This window comes from Toxotes jaculatrix, chromosome 18 (genome assembly GCF_017976425.1).
Source record: "Toxotes jaculatrix isolate fToxJac2 chromosome 18, fToxJac2.pri, whole genome shotgun sequence".
Classification (NCBI taxonomy): domain Eukaryota; kingdom Metazoa; phylum Chordata; class Actinopteri; family Toxotidae; genus Toxotes; species Toxotes jaculatrix.
Window position 1 is genome coordinate 21,375,708 of NC_054411.1, and position 22,454 is coordinate 21,398,161.

Sequence of the window (22,454 nt, forward strand, 5' to 3'; positions counted from 1 at the left end):
ATGACCTTATTTATGTTTTGCATGGTAATGTGATATTGTAAAAACCGTTTGAGGGATGGCTTTCAAACTTTGCACAAATGTCAACTGTGCCTCAAGGATGAACTGAGTAGACTTTGGAGGTCAGAGGCCAAAGGTCACATTCGCTGTGATCGTACATTTAAATTTATCCTGGCAAATGTGATATCTGAAGAATACTTTGAAGGATGTTCTTTAAAGTTTGCACAAATGTTCACTGTCACTCAAAGATGAACTGAGTAGATTTTGGAGGTGAGAGGTCAAAGGTCACGGTCGCTGTGACTACAGTCGCTGTGAATTACAATATAGTATAAAGATACAGTTTAAAACATAGTTATTGGATTACATGTGATGATGATTTACGGTATTTGAAAGTGAGATTATTAAAGAAAACACCACAGAAATGTGTGATGGTTTTGTGTTAAATTTCTTTGTGTTTTGTGTTCTGTGTATATGTGTCAAAACTGACTGCAAAACAAATCTACCTACAGGTACAAATAAAATAGCGTCAACCTTAACGTGAACCTGATGTTGATGACACCTATGATGGTCTTTGTTATTTCCCCCAATTTTAAAATTACATTTTTTTCCCCCTGTGTTTCACCAGTACCCCGGTGTGGCTCAGAGTATCAACAGTGATGTCAACAATCTGATGACGGTGCTGAATATGTTTCCAGAGCATCTGATAGATGTAATGAGAACAGAGCTAGCACTGGAGTGTGACTAAATTAGAGAAGCCCAGTGTGCAAAGAAATTCAGGTATTATGTAGCAAATGTCTAAGTGTAAATACATGTCACATTCACACGCGTTTTTCTTTCCATTTCATTGGTTGATCGACATCCTACCTGTTTTCAAGAACTATCTGTAATTCAGGCTTTGCTCCATTCAAGAGACATGTTACACTCAAATTACATAAACAAAGATAGATTCATATCTACACATCTATAGTTATACAGACACGTGCTGACCACAGAGCTTGTCTCCGGGTTTGCCCTGGACCAGGCTGAGAGCCTCACGCAGGAGCTTAAGAACGAGGTACAGCAGGCACCTGGCAGATGGACGGGTTAATAGATGTTTAGCAGACTAATGGGGAGCAACTAGTTTCATTCTGATCGATAAATAACAAAAACACATCTTTCTCTTTTGACCTTTATGTAGGCCTATACAACAAATACAACATTTTTAACACTTCTATGTGCCAAACATATCCTGAGCAAACCTTCTTAGTTTTACTTTAGTGGCCAGCTTTGTCATCACGTCAGCAAGTATTTGCTCAGTAGGAAAATACTCTAAAGTACCCTACCACTGTTTACAATCTCCCTTATGAAGTGGTACTTGATGTCTATGTGTTTGCACCTTTGCCTATTTACAGGGTTTTTGGCAAGTGCTATGGTACCCTGGTTGTCCTCATACACTTTTGTTTGTGCATACTCATATTTGTCCATTCCCTTGAGTAGCTTTTCCAGATATATACATTCCTGTATAGCTGATGCTAAGGCAATGTATTCTGCTTCGCAGGTAGACAGTGCAACTGTTGGTTGTTTTCTTGTCTTCCATGAGATCAGAGAGCTTCCTTCACTTAGACTGACACAATAACCTGAGATATTACGCCTGTCTGTTCTCTCTGATGCTCAGTCTGCATCACTGTAGACTCTCAAGCCTAGTTTACTTATGTCATTTCTTTTGAAGCATAAACCCTGTTCTGCTGTACTTTTAAGGTACCTGAACACATGTTTTACAGTGTTCCAGTGTTCTTCAGTTGGTATTCAAAGTGCTGAGAGAGTTTACTGACCACAAAACTTATGTCTGGCCTAGTGCATGTGGATAAATATATTAGACTTCCCACTGTCTCGCTATACTTTCTTGGGTTTGTCATTTTTCCAGCATGTTCTGTATAGTCCAGTTTCAGCTCACACGGGGTCTCCCTGGACCTGCAGTCTTCCATTTCAAATCTTTCCAGTATTTTGTTCACATATCTTTTCTGTGACATAACAACTTGACCTTCTGTTTGCTCAGTCAATTCCCAGAAAGTGCTTCAGTCTTCCCAGATCTTCCATTTTGAACTTTTCAGTTAGCATTGCTTTGAGTTGGTTGGTTTCTTTCTTGCTCTCTGTGGGTTCCGCCTCATAGTATTCTCAGTGTCATCTCCAGGCTGAGGGACTTCAGTCTGTTTTTGGGCAATCTCAGAAACATCACTTTCATTACCATGACTCGATGCATTTTCCATTTCACGATACGATGTGTACCTCGATACAGTGCAGTACGCCACGATTCAATATGATATCAATACAGTAACGATATATGATGCCCTGTATTGCAATAAATTTAATTTAATTCTAGAAAAAGGTCACCTAATAAAAGGCAGGCTCATTTATCACTGAATTGCCAAACTGTTTTAAATAATTTTGACACTTAATACATTCCAGCTACATTCATTTATTGAACATTCATTGCATACTTCTCAAGTTCAATTGCTTCCAGGTCATGTGACCTAATGACTCGGAATCAGTGTATGATCATAGTACTACACTGGCTGGTTGAGATACACCTCTGTTTATTAGTTTTTAACACTCCTGATCATCAATTTTTGATATATACAATCAATTTTTTTCAGTAGCCTCTAGGTCATGTGACATAATGATTAAAAACCAGTACAGGATCACACTGACACGTGTCTTCATTTCCTTTCAATAACCCACATTTTTATTTTGAAAATCGGAAGTTGGTCCACGCTGTGGCATCCGAGCGCTGACTTTCTCAACCACATCAGTCTATTTACTGTAAAGTCTGTAACACGGGAGCTTGAAATGTTGGAACGGCTGGCTTGACCGCAGTCATGTGCTCTATAGATGATAATACGATATCTCTCCTCTGGCAGATCGTCAACACTTTCTAATCCTTCACGATCTAATATCGTCATATCGCACACCCCTAGTGACTAGATATTAAGCCATTCTTTGGATATGAACAGAAAATGTGCTCTGAATAAATGTGAACATCATCATAACTTGTGTAGAACTCACATCATCTCTTGTCTGAATCCTAAATCAGTAGAAATCAGTAGAAATCATCCATGTCATAACATCTCCATGTCTTTCAACTTTTAAAAGATCAGACCAGTTTATTTTCATGTGTCTCCAATCACGACTTCCACTTTTCAAAGATCACCCAATATGATCCAATTAGCTGCCAATTAGCTGAATAATGTTAAATGTTATTAGTTATTTTTTTGTTGATTGATTTATTGGTTTAAATATTAGGTGATTTTATGTAGGCAGCATAAATCCTCTGATTTAGGTGTTGCTTACTTGGCGTACTGTAAATCCAGATACAGATCCACACACATAACGCAGCTTTGCATTACAGCCCCCCCCCCCACGTCAATACCCAACATCTCACTGTGTGTTAGCAGACAGAACACAAACCGTGTCCATGAGACAGCTCGTCTTCTGTGTTGTTACTCTGTCGTCACACAAATACAATCCACCAGCTGCTGATTTACGGTGCTTTGATTTACTGTGCGCTCCTAACTTTGCCTCTCACTGCTTCTCATGACACACACCCCGACCTTCTTGTCCTTTCCTTTCTTGTTTCTCTCTGTCTCTCCCTGTATTTAAAATGGAAGCTGCTATTAAAGAGTTATTGAATGTGTGTGAGATATTTTGAGAACACTTTAACATAGTGAGGTTATGTTAACTGACCCTCTCTTCTGCAAGGGGCATGTTTGGGGTTAGATGTAGTCATCTGAAGTCTTTTCATGTTTGCCTGTCATCCTCCCCGTTTTACATTTGTCAGTGTGTGTCCATTACTGTCTATTCTGTGTGTAGGTTCATATAACAAGCCGTGAGCGGCGAGGGTGAGCTGATCTTATCAGAGGCAGGAAACACATTTCAGGGCCTTGAACAAAACAACTGGACAGGAAACCGGGTTCAAAAACTGGGCTGATGGGAAGGACAAACTAGCTGCGTGAAACAGCAACAAACAGCAGAAAAAAAGGAGGTTCCCCTCTGAAAAGATCCTACTTCCTGTTTCCAGTCCTATTTCAAAGGTCCACAGTGAAAAGAGGTATAATGCTGCCACGGAGTCAGTCAGTTCCACTAACACCTGATCCAGAATTTTCCCTTAATATTGTTCACATTTTGGATAATCTACTTTGGTTTAAGTGCAATCAGTTCCTGTTGCCATCCCTGGTAGAGTAACCTGCTGGCCTGGAAACAGCTAAGAAATAAATAAACCGTAATTGCTGATGTGTAACAATTAATGGATCAGACTGATGATCTGTGAATCTTGAATTGTGAATGGATCAGAAAAAACATACAACAAAACTTTATTTTTTCTTTATAAGCCAAAAAGGAGTTTTTCTTTTCTTCCTCTTTTTCTTATTTTACATTCATTGACTTATTCAACAAAAAGATTCAGTTACAGATTTGATTTAGAACATTTAGAGCTGTTCCAGCTGCACACTCACATCTGTTCTGTTCGGTCAACGATAAACATATCTGAATCGTCACTGTTGCTTCTATCAGTCAAATGCCATGATGGATCAATGATTAGTATCAGAGCAGCAGTTATCAGATACCAGGAGTTTTTTTTTTCTGAGATGCTGTGTGTCATGAGTTGTTGCTGTCACCTGTCTTACCAACATATATAAACTGTAACAATATAAAGTGAGCAGAGTGAGACAGGACGGTGGCTTAGGCATCTGATAGGAGGGGGTTTATTCCATAATTCACTGTCATTAAAGTTTGAATCAGACAGAGTGAGGAACTGGGAGGGGACAGTCCAGACAAGCCTGGGCGTGATGGCTAAGGAGAGAGAGAGAGAGAGAGAGAGAGAGAGAGAGAGAGAGAGGAGGTCAGAAAAGTAAAAACAAATAAAAGAGCAGAGAAGAAGAAGTGAATAAAGTTATAGCAGATAGTGATGGTATTGGTGGTGGTGTTTGGACACTGCATATTTCTAATCGCAGACACTGGGAGGCAGCAGAAAGAGACTGGGGTGAACGGGTAGAGAGAGGAATGCAGAAGCGATGAAGCAAAGAGGTGTGGAAAAATGGAAGGAGAGATAAGCATTTCCACAGTGAAGGAGATGTGGAGAGAGATATGAACAAGGAATAATAACAGGGGATAATAATCTGTGGGGTGATGGGAACAAAGAGAACAATACTGATCTGTATTCAGTACATAACATACAGGGCTGACATGAAATTATGGGCTGGATTCCCACAGTTTCATTACTGAGGGATAAAACATTATTCTCTACTTCAGTTTGAAGTTGAACTTGACAAACTTTTTTTTTGTTTCACTCTTTCTCTGCATTGCTTTCTTCCACTGTCTGACTTTTCCTCTTTGTGTTTCTCTAAGAGCAGAGGAAGGGAGTAGAGGAAAAGGCCCCCAGGGGCCACTTTTTTTTTTGTTTTCATGCTTTTTTATGGGAAACAAACCATCTGAGCAAAGCGCTGGGTAGAGCAAAAACAATCATTTCACTGTGAACACCCATTAAGGCACATTAGGCTGTTATTTACAGCATGAACACAGATGACGGCAGCAATGTTCACGTGTGCTCTCATGAAGCTGCTGCCAAAGATCAGACTGAAGCTGCATTCTCTGCACAGTTTGATGTCTAAATTACACCATAGGTTTACAACAGAGTTTTTTTTTTCAAATCCTCAAGCTGAACATTCAGTGAGTAATGTGCAGCTTGAGGATTCAGCTACCAGATACTTACATCAAGATGTGTAGCATACGGTAACAAACATATGTTTGACAATATTTTTTTCTGAATATACAGAAAAGATTAAGCCAGTTATTTTAAGACAATGCATTATGGTTGTATGTTGTTTTATAGTCTTATGACTTTCTTAATGTAGAGACATGAAATTCCTTACACCGCCCCACTATTACTGCAGTGGCAGTCTCAAACTCAAATCCTTTCTCTGACACTGAAAACACAAATATCTGGGTTGATGCTGGTTGAGAAAGGTGGTTGTTTTTCATTCAGAAAATTAATTTAATTTCCTTCAAGGTGTAATAGGCTGCACATAACATAAACCCTAAGCAAAGGGGAGAGACCTGTTTGATACCACTAATGCTCACAGATACCATTTCAGTGTATCATCCCTGTAATCCAGGAATAAGGTGAATATCAGAATTTTTTCTGCCCCGACAGTCAAAAAAGACTCATAGTTGTGTACTTCAGTGAGTCTCACTTCAAGTTTTGTCATCAGGCCAATAAGATCACTTTAACGACAGTTCAACGAGTTTAGCTGAGGAAACTGAGCACAGCAGAGTCTGACAACAACCATAACAAACCAGAATCCAGCAGAGACTGCATCATCCAACAACTTCTGCCTGATTTAATAAGATCCTTATCCACCTTAAGAAATCTGCACCATCCACCAGAGCGAGGCTGTCAGCTGAACAGCTACGATATCTGAAAGGGTCTTGCTCTGAGACGACGACCGCAAAGCTAGGCTAACCTTTACTTCTGCTGTCTGTGATGAGAGCTGATATTGGATTGTGATTTGCATTTTTAATTTGAAGTCATGGGGAAGTCCCTCCATTCTCTGATAACTCTGAATTCCACGTTTCACCAGCAGGTTGTGGTCCTGTGTAGTCCTTCAAAGCAGAGACTCAGATCAGTGAATTGAGAGCTTATTAATCCTGATTAATAGACTTCATTTTCTGTCAATCGAATAATTTTCTACCAATTTTTTCTTTTTGCAGGCAACAAACTGCACACAACACACACATACTACATACTCATACCATCTTGTTTATCTCTCCCGTTATCATGTGAGCCTTTCTGGGAGTCGGAGTTAAGACTCTGAATTGAAACTGAAGCAGCAGTTGCCTCCCTCTTTTATCGCTTTTCATCTCAGAGAAATTGGACTAATTCCCTGATGTGATTGGAGGAGGCGAGGGGAAAATCCCCACGGGTGCCTTAAAACAAAATGCCTTCTGTTGGTTAATCTGCCCAGCTGAGTTTCTGAATCTGCATTAGACAAGCTCCTCGTAAACACGTAGGTGTCTCTTCAGACCACATCAAAGTTGGGCCAGAACAAGGCGAAATATACCACTGATAGATGAACAAATGATCTGCAAGAATTAAATTAATAGAAAATTATGCTGTAAAACAACAGGCATTTGGTAAATTTTTTTTTACCAATTTACCATTTTTTTGGCTGCCTCTTATTGACACACATACACACAGACATATTGATTGCCGTGAGCTTGCATTCAAAGTACTGGTCTAACCATCAGGAGCAATTTTGGGGGTTCAATGTCTTGCCCAAGGACACTTGGACATGTGGACCACCCACTCTACATGCTGGGCCATAGTCACGCCAATTTGGGGCTGTAATAAAAATGAGGATCAAAGTAGAAAAATTACACATTTGTAGGATTCAAGTCTGAATTTATCATAATTATCATAAAGATGATCGTAAATATTAATAATTATAAACTAAAAATCTCCCATCTCTTCTGTCACTGCCAATGGTCCAATCAAACAGATATACCAATGAATAGGGTGGATTTTGTTTTTCTCCAAATACCATGACATGATGGTTTGACACAGAAAAGTTGACTTTGTTATCAGAGGAAGCAGCAACTGAAGGCCAGCTGGAGGTGGAGTAAAAATAGCTTTAAACCACCTAAAATGCCCTCTAAATGTTAGACAAGCAAACACATGGCACAAAGGTAAACAACTTATGAATGCACGGTTCTGTGTAAGGAGCGTAACCTGCTGGTGTGCTGGTGCACGCCAAAATAAGACCATTTAAAAACTTTAAATCTGTGTTGGTAAATGTATTACTGTGTGTGTGTTTGTGTGTACATGACTTCCTATGGCTGTGTGGATGTTTTAGCCAGTGCTCACAACTTTAAAGGACTGTTTAAAGACTTGGTTTTAGGGTTCAGGTTAAAATTAGGTTTAGGTTAGGTTTAAGGTTAGGGTAAGGGGATAGGGAATGCATTGTGGCGATGAGTGTCCTCACAAGTGTGACAAGAATGTCTGTGTGTGTGTGTGTGTGTGTGTGTGTGTGTCTGTGTGTGTGTGTGTGAAGCTCCAAACAAAAGGAAACAGATTTAGTAGGTGTGGGTGCTACACTCATCTGCAAACCTTGACTTGTCTACATTGACATGGAAACAGAAGGAAGCTCCGTGTCATCGTTTGTTAAACAGGTCTTTTTACACATACAAACACACACACGTCAGCTCATAAAATGGAACCTAGCATTGTGTTACAAATGTTCTGTTTCATATGTGCTCCAACCTCTAACTGGCACAAAAGCAAAATAAATAAAAATAGGCCATGTAGTAATGTGGGTACTGTAAATCTATATGTTCTTTTGGTTCTGCTGCACACTGCCACTTGTCTGAAATCACCATTCATATGCCTACATATAAAGTAAATGATTACAGTACTTCATGCATTGCCAGGACTTAGGTGCATATAAACACAGTAGTAGTACACAGTAGTTTTTTCTTCGGATAAGAGTTTAACATTATATGAATCTAGTAGAGTGTATACATACATGCACACACATACCACTGATCTAAATCTGATCTTGTTAGTATGGAGCTTGTATGACTTGAATTAGTCAGTTAAAAGTGTGTGTGTGTGTTTCTATATGTGTTGTGGTCTTGTTGAGTCTTGTAAGTTACCTAACACTGAAAGCTCCCTCCTGTCCTTTGGGATTGTCTCATGAACCACGGGCACAAACAAATGCACATACAATCACATATGGTCATACATTATGAAGAAAGACTGCAAATGCAGCTCTTTAAACACTTTGCAAAAACCATCTTACCTTCCTGTTTCTTCTTCCCTTGTTTCTTTGATGGCATGGACATGATCTCAGCAGGACACTCAAATGCAGATGACAACCCACCATTGCTTTGGACTGCAGGGGGCTTGGTAACTGTTGTTGGTGCGGGGTCAGTGACAACAGGCCGAGAAAAGGAGGCGATCCTCTGTAAGATTGAGCCTACACTGTCTCTGGTATCACCTTCACCATGTACCAAAGACCGAATGCCTCTGGGGCTGGAGGGGCTAGAGGAGTTGTGAGGGCTAGGCACGTTGGGGACCATCTGGACAACTTGGGGCCCTGAGAGAATCTCCAGCTGAGGGCTCTGGGCTGGAGAAAGGATCACTGGAGAGCAACTCATCTCTGGGACAGGGATGGAGCCCTGCGAGGGAGTTGGAGAACGGGGGGAAAAAGACAAATAGGGATGATGGAGGGAGAGGGGTGGGGTGTCAGAGGAACTATCTAGGCTGCTGAGAGAGGCTGAAGGGCTGGCTGTGGTGGATTGTGGGCTGGTGAGGTGCTGGAGGCCCCCCATGCTCCTTGGAGGAGGCTTGGGGGGGTTGGGGTTCATGGATCCTCCTTGAGACTTGGTGGGAGATGTCATTGCAGTGCTGTTTACCAAGCTGTCTAGATCCAAGGGAAACTTGTTGAGGCGCGGTATCTCTTTGGCCTTAGGCTGGGGAGCCTTGAGGACCTGAGGGCCTTGCTGCTGGGAGTGGTATCTAGAGCCACCATAGCCCTCCTCCTCAAAAAAGGTGGCATTATGAAGATGACCATTCCAGTTGGCATCAGCATTGGCATACCTCAACCCTGGAGACATCCTGCCTCCACCTCCACCTCCACCTCTTTGCATACCCACATTTCCTCCATCACAAATTTGGAGGTCTAGGCTGGGCATGGAGCCATGGTTTACCCCCCGAGGCTGTGGAACACCCAGCATCATCCCTCGCCCCTGGTCTATCTCAGAGTGGAAAACACTCCCATGGGAGGAGAACTTCTTTAGGCTGTGGTTATTTCCCAAGTTGGTACCCCCTTCTAGGTGCTGTTGTGGGAGTTGTGGCTGGGTTTGGTGGTACTCCACCTGGGGTGTAGGGCTGGGATATGACCCAAGCTTAGTAAGAGATAGGGCACCCCCACCAGAGTAGTCCAGGCTGGATGTGGAGCTGTGAAGGCTGTCATTGTCACTGCCTGGCCCAGACAACATGGAGTAACTGTTGGGGTTTAACCTGCTCTGGAAGGATGCAGCTCTGGCCACAGAGGAGCTGTTGTTGTGGATGGCTGGCTTGTTCATGGTCCCCCGGTTGAAGGACAGGCTGCTGACTACTGTACGGGACTTGAGGACTGGGCTGGGATTGGAACTCAGGCTTATGCAGGAGCGGTGGGCTGCAGAGCCAAGGCTGTTATTGTTGTTGTTGAAGGCTAATGAAGGGGACTGGCCACCTCCTCCACGCTCCTCGTTGGCTTTATTGTGGTTGAGGAAGAAATGGGAGGAAGAGGGGGAAATGGGAGTGGAGACAGGGGAGGGTGAGGAGAAGGATGGTATGTCTTCCACATCTTCAATTTCGAAGGACCTTTTCAGTGCTGCAGGTGGGAAGAAAGAATATATAAGTCATTAAGAAATGTCATGTCTTTGTGGATGTATGGTCTGTAAACTGTGAAGGATGTTTATACTGAACCATTGAGGTAATCAGTCCATCCCTGGTTTTCTGTTTCTCTTCCAAGTTCAACCAACCTAGGGGTTTGTTTACAACCTGTCTGATCATCTGACTGATCGTGGTTCTTACCTGCAGGATCTAATTTTAGTGACATCACCATCTTCATCTTAACAATAAACTTGTAAACTTGTTATTATCACTGACAGAAATGAAGATCAAAGCTAATAAAACCATAGCTGTACTTAACTGTAGTTTTCATTTAAATTATCTTGCCGGTACAAGGGTTTCAGATTGCAAGCTTGTGAGTCTGATCGTACATTACTTTTTAAGACCTTATTGAGTTGCCAGGCCTAAACCTGGAATCTTCAGCTTTCCACATGAAATCTCTCTCTTCATTTTGGTACCTATCTCATAGGTATCAAAACGAAAATGAAGTAGAAATCATAAACCCACACTGAGATCAATTTTGGTTTGCATGTGTTGCCAGCCACTTTATTTCATTAACAATCCTAGTATCCATAGTGTCCATAGTGTAACACTTATAACAGTAATGCAGCTAAAGCTGGGAATAACTTGTGTGATACTGTTAGTGAAAGCTGTGTGTGGATGTAAACATGCTGCAGTATGTGAATGTGCCTGTGTCTCCACTGAGAAGATCATATTAAATCTCTCTCTCTCTCTCTCTCTCTCTCTCGGTTCTGAATTATCTTATCCACTTGCCTTTGAATAGGAACAGTGTCCCTTTCCTCTGCTGAATACACACACACACACACACACACACACACACACACACACACACACACACTTCTTACATGGTACAAACACAAAGGGTGGATTGAGGTAGAAGCTGCAGTCAGGGCATCCAGTGGGGTTTTGTGTTACAAAAACCAAACACTGCAACGTGACACAGCATGAGAAGGATTGGGCGGGTGGGTGGGGTGCACTGGGAGGAGGTGGGGGGGCATATAGTGCCAAAATGAAAGCTGACATGTCCTCCGGAGTCATCCACAGCTGCTATCTGCACTATTTTGTCGAAAATGTGCCTGAATTTCTATCTGATACTTATAAAACTAATAATTAATACTAATACTAATTATACTAATAACTTATACTAATAACAAATTTATTATTTGCCACAATTGAAATGTCCTTTAAAGGTGAGAAGCACTGCAACACACACAAGGCAGAGCATTCACACTTGTTTAGATGAGGTTAGAGAGTGTGTCTGTATCCATACTGCCCAGCTTATACAACTGCAGTGCAATTACAGGACTCACACAGAGTCTCTGTGTGTTGTATGACCAGACCAGTGACCAATGGTACACACACACACACACACACACACACACACACACACACACACACACACACACACACACACACACACACACACACACATACACACACACACTACTACTACTACTACAAGCATTTCATAGTAGTTTAACAGTGATTAAAAAAAAAAGCTAAAGCAGCTATAATCAACAGTGTGAAATGAGTCTTTCATAGTGATGAACTCACAGAGAATTATAAGCTGAATCTGCAGCTCAGTCCAGCATTGTAGAACTTTATAGCATAAGTTCTTTATAGTATAAGTTTTTTTCTGAGCTGTAAAAAGCTCAATGAAAAGCCTCTGTCCACTGCCTGGCCAGCAGACACACACAGTCAGAGAGCAGCTGGTAAACTTAGTGGAGCATTTAGCAGCTGAAGAGCCAGATTTTTCTCTCAGGAGCTGGTGGAGACCAAAAACAGTGCAAAAAGAGTAAACTCAGACTGCACATGAGCAAGTGTTTGCTAACTACAAAATTAGTTACTGTGGGTTTAAGTAAAAGCAGCTGGAAATAATCAGAGGAATAAATAGAGTTATCTAGAGCAGAAGAGTGGTAAGCATATGACATGCTGATGGAATTTTGCTGTGGAAATACACAATATACTGACTTTATCATGTGAGACATTAAAATAGGCATTTCCACTCCCCTCTCAATACTTCTTACCTGGCTTTTATTCCTTTGTGCTGGCTACAGCCATTATTTGAATACTTTATTTGAGAATTTATGCTATTTAAGCTAATTAGACTCCATTACAGTAAATAAATTGTCACAGAATTTGGCAGCTGCTGTTAACACTGTTCAAGGATCAGGACACACACACTCCAAGGCGTCCCAGTACTTCCTATAAGATAAATTGGCGGATAACATCCAGCTCAAACCTGTCAGTGATGAAGTACTTTATTATCATATTACAGCAGAGTAACAAGCATCATTATTTCTTTAAGGAAATTAAGCAGTTTAAAATGGTCACGGACCACACACCCATAATTAAATTACATGGTCATTTGTGCTATGTGCAGTTTCCATTCGTGCTTAAACAGTAGATCGACAGAAAAGATTGATCAATTAAGTAATTTATGTGAAGTTTTATATCACTGCAAACTCCATATCTTTGTGTTTTGAACTGTTGGCTAGACAAAGCATTTGAAGCCTTGGGATATTGTGACAATTTTTTAAAAATATTTTTGACAGTTTATCAACTAAAGTATGAATTGATCAACTTACTTTATCCAGTTACTACTTGAGCAGCAAATGGCTCACTGCTTCTGTAAGCTCAAGGCAGGCTGGGGAGGGGTATATGTGTGTGTTGAGGGGGTGTGCGAACTCTAGGTTCGCTGAGGTTACAAGTGTGAACCTGTCCTCCAAGCAAAAGATAAAGACTCCTAGTATCAGGTAATTTCTGGCACCCTGTCAAATAATTACGGTGGCAGTGGTGCACCCGGCTCCACTCTGTTCTATGTGTGTGTGTGTGCATGTGTGTGTGAGAGCGCGTGCATTTGTTTTGTCTATGCTTGGCTCCACTCTCTCTGTTCTCACAGGTACTGCAGACCCTAATCCTCTCCTCTTACACAATGCCTCCTCAATCTGATAAAGGCACTGGCACAGACACACACAAACATGCACACGCATGCTGGTGCACACCCGAGCATGCCTAATTCTCTCACAGCAACGTATGAGTGTGTCTGTTTGACACTGCTCAGTTTAGCACATAATGCAATTTGCTGAAGTAAAAGATAACGTTGATGTTCACTGAGTGTGTTTATGTAGTGACATTTTTGTGTAATTTTATATTTTTTTTGTAATTTTAGTGCAAGCTAGCTCACATTTGTAGGATTGTAATAATTAATATTTATCCACAGGCAAATGATAAGAGGCTAGGGGAGCTTCCTCCAGAATGGTCAGGAAACATTGTGCTTTGCTCATTATAGCAACTGCATTGCTCTCACAGTTTCCTGCCTCTTTATATTTGCTTTGCCTGGCTGTGTGCGTTTCGTTGCCAGGCGCAGAGAGCATGGTGCAGAAGTGGGAGGAGAGGAAGAAACAGGTGGGAGATTTATTCAGATGTACAGAGTGAGTTCTTGGTGTTCTTGCCGTGCTGAGAACAGATGTGTTAGAACCACTTCTGTTTCTGAAGCGACATCACTCCACTGGTATTTCAGTCGTTTTTATCACGGAGAGCAAACTAAATTCTTTCTTAAAAATCCAAATGCACAGAAATAATGGAATAATACTGAATGCAAATAAACTAATTTAATCAGTCACCGGCCGATAGATGCGTTTAAATTGGCATAATAAAATGAACATTTAATGTTAATGCCGTTAAAGCAATCTGCATTAATTTATTAGTTAATATGATTGATTCTGACAGCATCTGTTGTCCACAGCTGCTTTATTTCGTAAGAAAACTTCCCTCAGTTCTTTAAATCTCTGCAGCCGTCTGAAGGCACACGTATGTTAATATATCTGCAGCCGTCGTATCCCTGCCTCATTTCTAGCTTTATGATTAGAAAAACAACCAAATACAGTCAACTCCAACTCCAAAAACAAAGGCTTTATTCTGAAGAATGAATTTCAAAAATGCTCAGTCTGTGTAAGTCATGTTTTCATTCATTCACATAGACCGGTTTGTTTCTAAGAAGCTCTACATCAGTGCAATGGAACTGTAGATTTCAAAATTGACCCAAACCAGGCATTATCTGATTGACAGTTACAGGGTTAGCGATGGTGTTAGAAGCCTGATTGGTCTGCATGCTCTAAATTGGCCACGGTTGATGTAAGTGCTGTAAATATAATGTATTGTCTCATAAATATTGACACACAGACATACATCCCCTGCCTTATGTCTTCCAATAATATATATATGCAGTCTTGTAACACTCATGAAGGTCATCAACAATTTCTGCACTGTCAAATATAAATTGAGGTATGATGTGAGACAGGCTCTGTTATGGAAATGTTCTTTATAGCCTTATTGAGACATGACAGAACTGATACAGTGAAGATGCTTTCACACATGCACTGAAGCCCTGAACTTTTTTTTTTTTTTGTGAATCATCTTTATCCTGCCAGTTCCCCAGTACAATACAAAGTCAGTGTAACGTATGATTGTCCCAGTGTGTGAACAGAACAGGTCATTGTCTGGAGAATTCACAGAGAGCGAGTGGGCATGTTTGATTTCTATCAATTCCCCTGCATGCTCTACCAAGGCACCGCCCCATTTCCTGTAAGTCAAAACACATTTCACACAGACATTGTCCTGTTGTGTGCTGTGCATGTGTGAAAGGGCACTGTCCAGACCTGATTCTCCAGACACTGTCCAGAGTTCATATGTGAGAACAGCCTAGGAGACACAAAGCTATAGAATTAAAATCCCTGACCATCATGAACACTGCTTCTCACAGTGAACTTCTTCCCATCAATTTTTATAATTTATTAGAGAATACAGTGGGATGTTACTCAGCAATTTGGCTGCATATTTATGATGTAATTCATGGGTGATTGTTGAACTCTATGGGAGGAAGCTCTGGTCTGATTAACAAGGTTTTTGTTTAATCTATTCTGCTCTGGTTGATATGAGAAGAATCTCCTCTTGAAATCAGCTCATTTACAGTGTTTACTGGTTTATTAAATAGATTTTATGTTCTTCATGAGGTAGTGATTAAAAGAAAATATTAAATTTATTAAGACACCAGAGCAAGGCATGCACATCTAATGTCTTGTGCTGCTGCTTGCCTTTACATTCATGTGACAACCTTCAATGTAGGCTTGTTTTGAAAATGTTACAGAAAGGTCATAAGTTTGGCCTCTTCAGGCCGCTGTAGTGATTGTGTAGTGACACAAATGACACTGGTAATGACACTAAATTACTTTCTCATTTCTGTAATGAAGTGAGTGTCTGAAAGGGGCGAATGTGTCTTCTCTGCTCTGAAGTCTGGCAAGTGAAGAGCTGCAGTTACTGCAGCTTTTGGCAAACGGCCAGAACGCCAGTAGAAGAAAAACATGGAACAACTGGCCTCCAGTTCAGCTGGTCAGGATCACATTCCCTCCAAAAGGAAGAAGTCAGTGCAGTGTGTGTGTGCGTGTGTGCGCTTGTGTTTATATTCATGCGCCTCTATCCTCAAAACCAAATGTCCTTGCTACATCAGAAAGATGAAGGAAATCCTTTACAGCAAAACTTATCATCTACTTGTTCCAGAAACAAACTGTGGAGGTAAAATGCAGCACTTCCTGTGCAGCAGAGGCTTTGTCCAGAGGAAGAGCCCAGGGCCAAAGTTACTGTGGCCGTGGCACCTGTTTGTCAGATGCACATGTGATGCATTATGACCCAAAAACACGTGTCTAACACGCAGAAGTCTGCAGTATCATTTCACTGGAAGACGCGCCTCTTTCCTCACTGCATATGCATTTAAGGGAGGAGTCATGTAAACAGAGGTTGATCATGTATTCCACAAGATTACTAACATCCTGCAATTTGAGGCTGCCAGATTTGGGGGTAAAATTCTCTGAAGACCAGGCATAAACATACAAGAAACCAACAACAGTTATTAGTACAGTTTATTAACATGCAGAGTGTGTTTAGATGCAGTTACTTCAGAATTAACATCCATATCAACACCATCTCCACTTCCACCTGCTCCACTCTAAGCTGCCGCTGCTTCTTTGGTCTTGTTTTTCTTTTCTTTTTTTTTGCTTCTAAGCTAAGTCATAGGATTTCCATAGCGACAGCCCCTACGAGTGCATCTTACAGGGCCTCAGTGAATCAGATGCTGAATACAGACAAATAACTGGCTGCAAACTCACTGAAAACCACTGTGCCACTTTCTTAGTTTGAATACATATGAAAGAATCAGTGATAAGCAATGCTGACCCCTACTTTATGTGGCTTTCTTTTATTAATGTTAAATAACAATTTGTTTGTTTACAAAAAATTACTACTCTCATAAGTTTTACCAGTGTTGCATCATGTTGCATAGCTGTTGGTTTTGCAGTGTAGTTACTTTTACAGACAGGTAAATAGAGCCTTTCTGCACATTATTCCCTGAAGTGACAGTAAACATTCTAATTTGTGCATTCATAAAATAATGCTTGAAATGTCGTAACTGATCTGAGATCTGTAGACGCTGATTCAAGGGCAGCTTGACAAGTGCGCTTGTCTGTAGCTAGCTACAGCTAGTCATCTGTTAAAGATCCCAGGATCAGCCACAATGCGTATACGCAAACATATGAAAAAAACGGCCTCCCTTTCTGTCAACAGGACACGCCCATAAAAATGATAGAAATGACAGATGCAACAGCTCGTTGTCACCACGGGAGGGCAGTACATTACGAGACAAATGCAAACAGGCAGTATCAGATCCTTTATAGGTCGCTGTTCTGAGGAGAGATGCTGCTCCCACTTCAGTTGTCGGTCTAATTCATGTTTGGGTCAGATGACACACAGAAGTCTCTTAGTGCTTAACCAACTAACCCCTGAGTAACCAGCTATGAGCCAATGGGTTCATTTGGGAACCAGTATGCACTGGGAGGATGGGAGGCCCAGTCTGTCCTGTGGACACACAACGTGAAGGGATGCTTAGTCTGGGCATGTCCATGAACCTCCCCCAACGCCCCAACGCCCCCACCCCACACACACTCGCGGGTGCACACACACACACACATATACACATGCACTGGAACACCGACCCACCCCCCAAAACCGGCACATTCCACAAAACTGTCTGATGGACAAGACAGCATGTGCACTGACACGTGTGAACACGCATGCATAAAACACACACATACACAAACCCACAAAGAATTATGTGGCCAAAGTAAAATGTAGATAAACCAATACAGTATTACATATAACCACAAAACTGTGCAGACACTCTGTCACACACAAACACATTAAAACACTTCCACTTACTAAAAGCACATCTGGAAGACACATTCCAAGCAGCCGTTTGCAGTGCTGTAACACTGTAAATAACAGTGCCTGAGGACACACACACACACACACAGCAAACTAGCGCTTACATCACTGTATTTCAGATGTCTGGCTACTATTTGCCTTATAAGCACCTGTTGCCTGAAAAATATTAGACAGAAGCTGAGGTCTATTAAAGGGACAGTGCATCCAGCCATGTTAGTTATGGAAGCTGTCACCTGTTCAGTGTCTGGGTTCAGCTTGAGACAAGCAGCTAAAACATCAGACATTTATGTAAAACTCCATTAATCCTACACTCATTCTTACTGACAGTCTATGAACACAAAGGACAGCAGACTAAAAGTAACATTTAGCATGTACTAAAGGAAAATTACAAACTCAGATCATGATACTGAATTTGAACTTTACTGATTTTTTTTTTTCTGATCAATTCAGTTCATTTGAGATGATTGTTTTTTAGACCGGAGTCTTCATACTTTCCCTGCAGTAATGGTTTTGACTCTGTTCTCTCATTGGTTCATTACAACTTATCCAGTGTGTCCTGAGGGCCTGACAGCTCCAGACATGTCTGAGTACCTGGCAACCTGCACTGATGTTTTGCCAAATTCTGATCCATTATGGAAGAATGACTTGGCAGCAAGCCACATCAAGTGCTACCTTGATGCTTGTGTGTGTGTGTGTGTGTGTGTGTGTAAAAGAGATCATGTGCTCAGGACAGAGAGGGATTTAGACTGATTACAAGGAGGTCAAGGAAAAACGTTTGTGCAATATACGAGTATGTATGTATGTGTGTTCATGTGTATTACACCAGTATGACTTTCTGTTATTTCATTTTCTATTTATGGCAAAACTCAGATATCGACCATCAAACACACACTGGTTAGTGTGTGTCCCAGGCTGTTGTGCTCCACTGCGTTAATGCAGACTGGAATGTCAGAGGGGGAATAGCACTTGTCATGAGCAAAGACAACAAGGTGTGTGTGTGTGTGTGTATGTGTGTGGTCACTGGGTCAGTAAGTCATGGGACCCTCTCTGATCTTCGCAGGGTTTGCGCCCTGTCAGAGTGCAGTACCGGGATGTGACAGGGCTGGGAGGGGCAGCTCTTAGCCCCCGACTAACCTCCTCTAATCTCCAATGTTATCCAAAGGCCCAAACGCCCTCCTGTCTTCCCCTTCAATCAAGTGCACACTGCCCTTGCTGAAGCCGTGTTCAGACTGAAACTTGTGATCAGAGCTCACTTCCCTGCTCTATATGCAAATAAACATGTACATCGATTCCGTTTGCAAAGACAAAAGTGTTTGATGTTTTTAACTGCGGGAGGCAGCAATGCACTTCCTGTGCCTAATTCACCGGAAAGCAAAAGAAGAAGAAGGAATCAAAATAACACAGACCCGGTCTCTTTCTCTGCATGTTCCAGTCAAAACAAATCACCAAAGTTGTTCGATGCACTTGTGATATATTTCTGTGAGCTCTTCACACGCATTTGCATTTAAACTCCTGAAAGCATGTGACCATATGCGACTCAGACCATTTCCGATGTCCACGTGTGATCAAACAACTGAGTGTTAATGTCATGTCTGAACAGGGTCTTACTCACACAGGTGACTCTTTGTCCTCACCGTTGCAGATGGAAGAGTGAGCCTTCACACTCAAATGCCACTTAATGTTCTTTTCCGAATAATTTGGGACACACAGAAATGCCATCATATGGCATATTAGTGGTCACATCCATGTTCTAAGACTTGATTTTTGATTTCCTGCACATCCACAAGTTTTCAAAAGCAAAATATCGGAGGAGATTGTCAAATACAACACACACTGGATGTGCCCTGTAGCTCGTAGCTTGTACAGTTGCATATTCTGACAAGTTGCTGGTATTTGTCAAGATGCCTCTGGTGTTCAGACGGACAGAGAAAACAATGGGTGCAGTGTCTTTTTTGCATGTTATTTGACCATCCGAAAGCTTTTATTTTATGCACTGCCACAACAAAAGAGAAATAAAGAACTGTGAGGTGTGTGACGTCACTTATGACTATCCCACACAAGCAAAGTTTCACTCATGAAACTGACAATTCATGGTCTAATCAGTAAAAATACAGTCTAAGCTACAGGGGAATATTAAATCATCCTGTGCACTTATGTTGATTTTCAGCTTTTATCTGCTTGCCGTTTTTGGCACTGACTGTCCTGTGACAGTGGTCTGAAGTGTCAAACAGGCTACAGTTGTGCAAAAGCAGCTACAGTGGCAGTCTGAGGCTGAAGGCTACAGTAATTTGTTTAGAGGCGCAAATCAACACCTGTCCAAACAGAAGAATGTGGAAAGAGAGACAGAATGAAAGGAGAGAGGGCAGCTTTTGTTGTACTGTCCCTGCAGGGTCCTGAGAAATGATGGATCACCCCGAGGACGAACAAAGTCAGTTCACTCTAACATCCTCTCCCTCTCTCACTCTCTCCATGTCTCGCTGGAGATTCTGATAGTAAGGATCAAGATCAGAACCACAAAACTACCTGATGGAAGTAGAGGAGGATGATGGGAACAGAGGGAAATGTGATGCCGGACAGCGTGAGGCATGGCGGCATAACCCATGGCTGCTGGCTGCTCTGACACGCTCAGGACGTACACTTTAACTTTCTCTGTGTGGAAATCTGATGTTTTCGTATCACAGATGATGATGAACAAGGCGTTAAAACGTCCTACAGATAAAACATGAGACAAATTTGTCTTTTGGAATCCAGTTTTAGTCGCTCTGAGTTGTTTAATAATGGCTCTCATTTGTCAGAACCAATAAGAAACAATCCTAAATGCGCCTCTGTTCATTTCTTTGTGTTTATTTCACTCATTCCTTTTGGTTTGCCCATTTGAGATTGTTTTTGTTTTTAGAGTTTGTTTTTTTGTGGGAAAATTTTGTTTTTTTGTGGGAAAATTTTGTTTTTTTGTGGGAAAATTTTGTTTTTATTTTCTATTAATCTATCACTTTTTATAAAAATAATCATTTAATGTCTTGTTGGATTGTTGAATGCACACTTTAATGAGATGAATTAGTAAAAAAAAAGAAAAGAAAAGAAAAAAACACTTAAAAAGATATTTTTAGGACCAGGAGAGATCTAACAGATCAGCTTCAAAGACTCATTCACACAGCTGCATTTACTGCTTCTAAAAGATACTATTGTCTGTTGATGGGATGCTCTTATTCTCTCTCTCTCTCACATACATACAAACAAACACGGGCGCGCACGCACACACACACACAGGAGCTCCAGTATGCGTGCACAGAAAGCTTTTCAAGGCTCTGCTTACACTGTGTTATTAGTGCTGCTCTCTTCCACTGTTCAGGCTGTTTTACATCTGACTCCAGTAATTATACTGTAAGTCTCACTCAAAGGCAAAACAACCCCAAACACTCTGAGCTGATTCAAACTATTTCTTTCTATTAAATAAAAAAAATTCTTACGCAACAGGGACTCGGGGCGGTTTGAGAGGACAAAAATACCTTCAACCATTCCATTTCAGTTTTTCATAATGCCACATTTTAGATTTTGTTCAACTGCAACAGTAGTGCTGTAAATGATTCTATTCACCAACTGTTCAGAAACGGACTGTCTATATATGAGATTCATGCAACATTAACTATCTAGCAATTGTTTTCTCCATGAATTGACTGTTTGGTCCATAAAATCTCATAATACTTTAGCAAATGTACCTCAGAGCGCCAAGTAACGCCTTCAAAATGCTTTGACTAATTTACAGCCTCAAACCACCGAATATTCAGTTTCACATTACATTTCCATTTCATTACAAATGTTGATCAACCACTGTGACCTGCTCTGTAAAATGGACTAATGAAGCTTTAATCTGATTTTGATTGCAGGCTATAGATGGTTGATTTAGCGCGCCTGTCAGCAAAAAAAACTACTAAAGTATAGGCACCATTTCAGACTATTGTGTTTCCCACTCCAGCCCTGATACAGATACGAGTTTTCTTTTCTTCAGCCCCACACTTGGGTTTATTACATGCCAACAAAACAGGCAGCAGTAAAGCAATTGAATATTACAGCCCACATACCTTCAAAATCTGATAAAATCCCTTCGAGGTGGTCATTGACGGAAAGTTCCGACATCCTGTCTGCGTGCAGGAGGCAGCGCGGTGTGGCTCCAAGTCTGATCAGAGAAAAAAAAAAAAACAGCTGAAGAAAACTTGTATCAGTTACTGAAAAAAAAATAACTGAGTCCGCGCTGATGTGAGCAGGCGAGGATCCGACTGAGCTGATCTGAGCTCTTGTCCGGTTTCTAGCTGTCTACTCGGTGCGTGCGTGCGTCCTCGCTGTCCCAGCCAACTCCAGGAGCATCGATGAGTCCCAGCCCCCCCCGCCCCCCTGCTCGGATGACTGCAGCCTGGACCCGGGGGCGGGGGGACGAACGGCTGGTGGGCGGAGCCGCATGCAACACCTGGAAAATATCCTCAAGTCAGATTTCTCTTTTCTTCGCTTTCCTTTCTGCCTCCTCCTGCCTCTTCCTCCTCTTTGGCCACAGGCCTCAGATAGCCCGGGCAGGTTCGATGTGTTCCCACCCTGCTGGAGTCCACAGGCCAAATCTACAGCGGCACTCTGTTCCAAAGCTGGTTCTGATCAGCAAAGTTTACTTTATACAAAGACAGAGAAACACTGATCAAGTCTTGTGAATGTTAATTAAAAAAAAAAAAAAGAACCTAGGATTGAAACT

The 22,454-nt window shown here is 41.5% G+C and overlaps 1 protein-coding gene across 1 annotated transcript in view; it reads right to left on the reverse strand.

The window, feature by feature from the left end:
• sept12 (septin 12) overlaps positions 1–21,908 on the reverse strand; it is a 62,494-nt gene extending 40,586 nt beyond the window's left edge. Inside the window, exons 1-2 of the mRNA XM_041062584.1 lie at positions 21,799–21,908; positions 8,826–10,403 (exon numbers count right to left, since the gene is read on the reverse strand). Coding sequence (XP_040918518.1) covers positions 8,826–10,403; positions 21,799–21,853 — 1,633 coding nt within the window. The 5' untranslated portion in view covers positions 21,854–21,908. The remainder of the gene's footprint in view (positions 1–8,825; positions 10,404–21,798) is intronic.
• Positions 21,909–22,454: the final 546 nt, after the last annotated feature.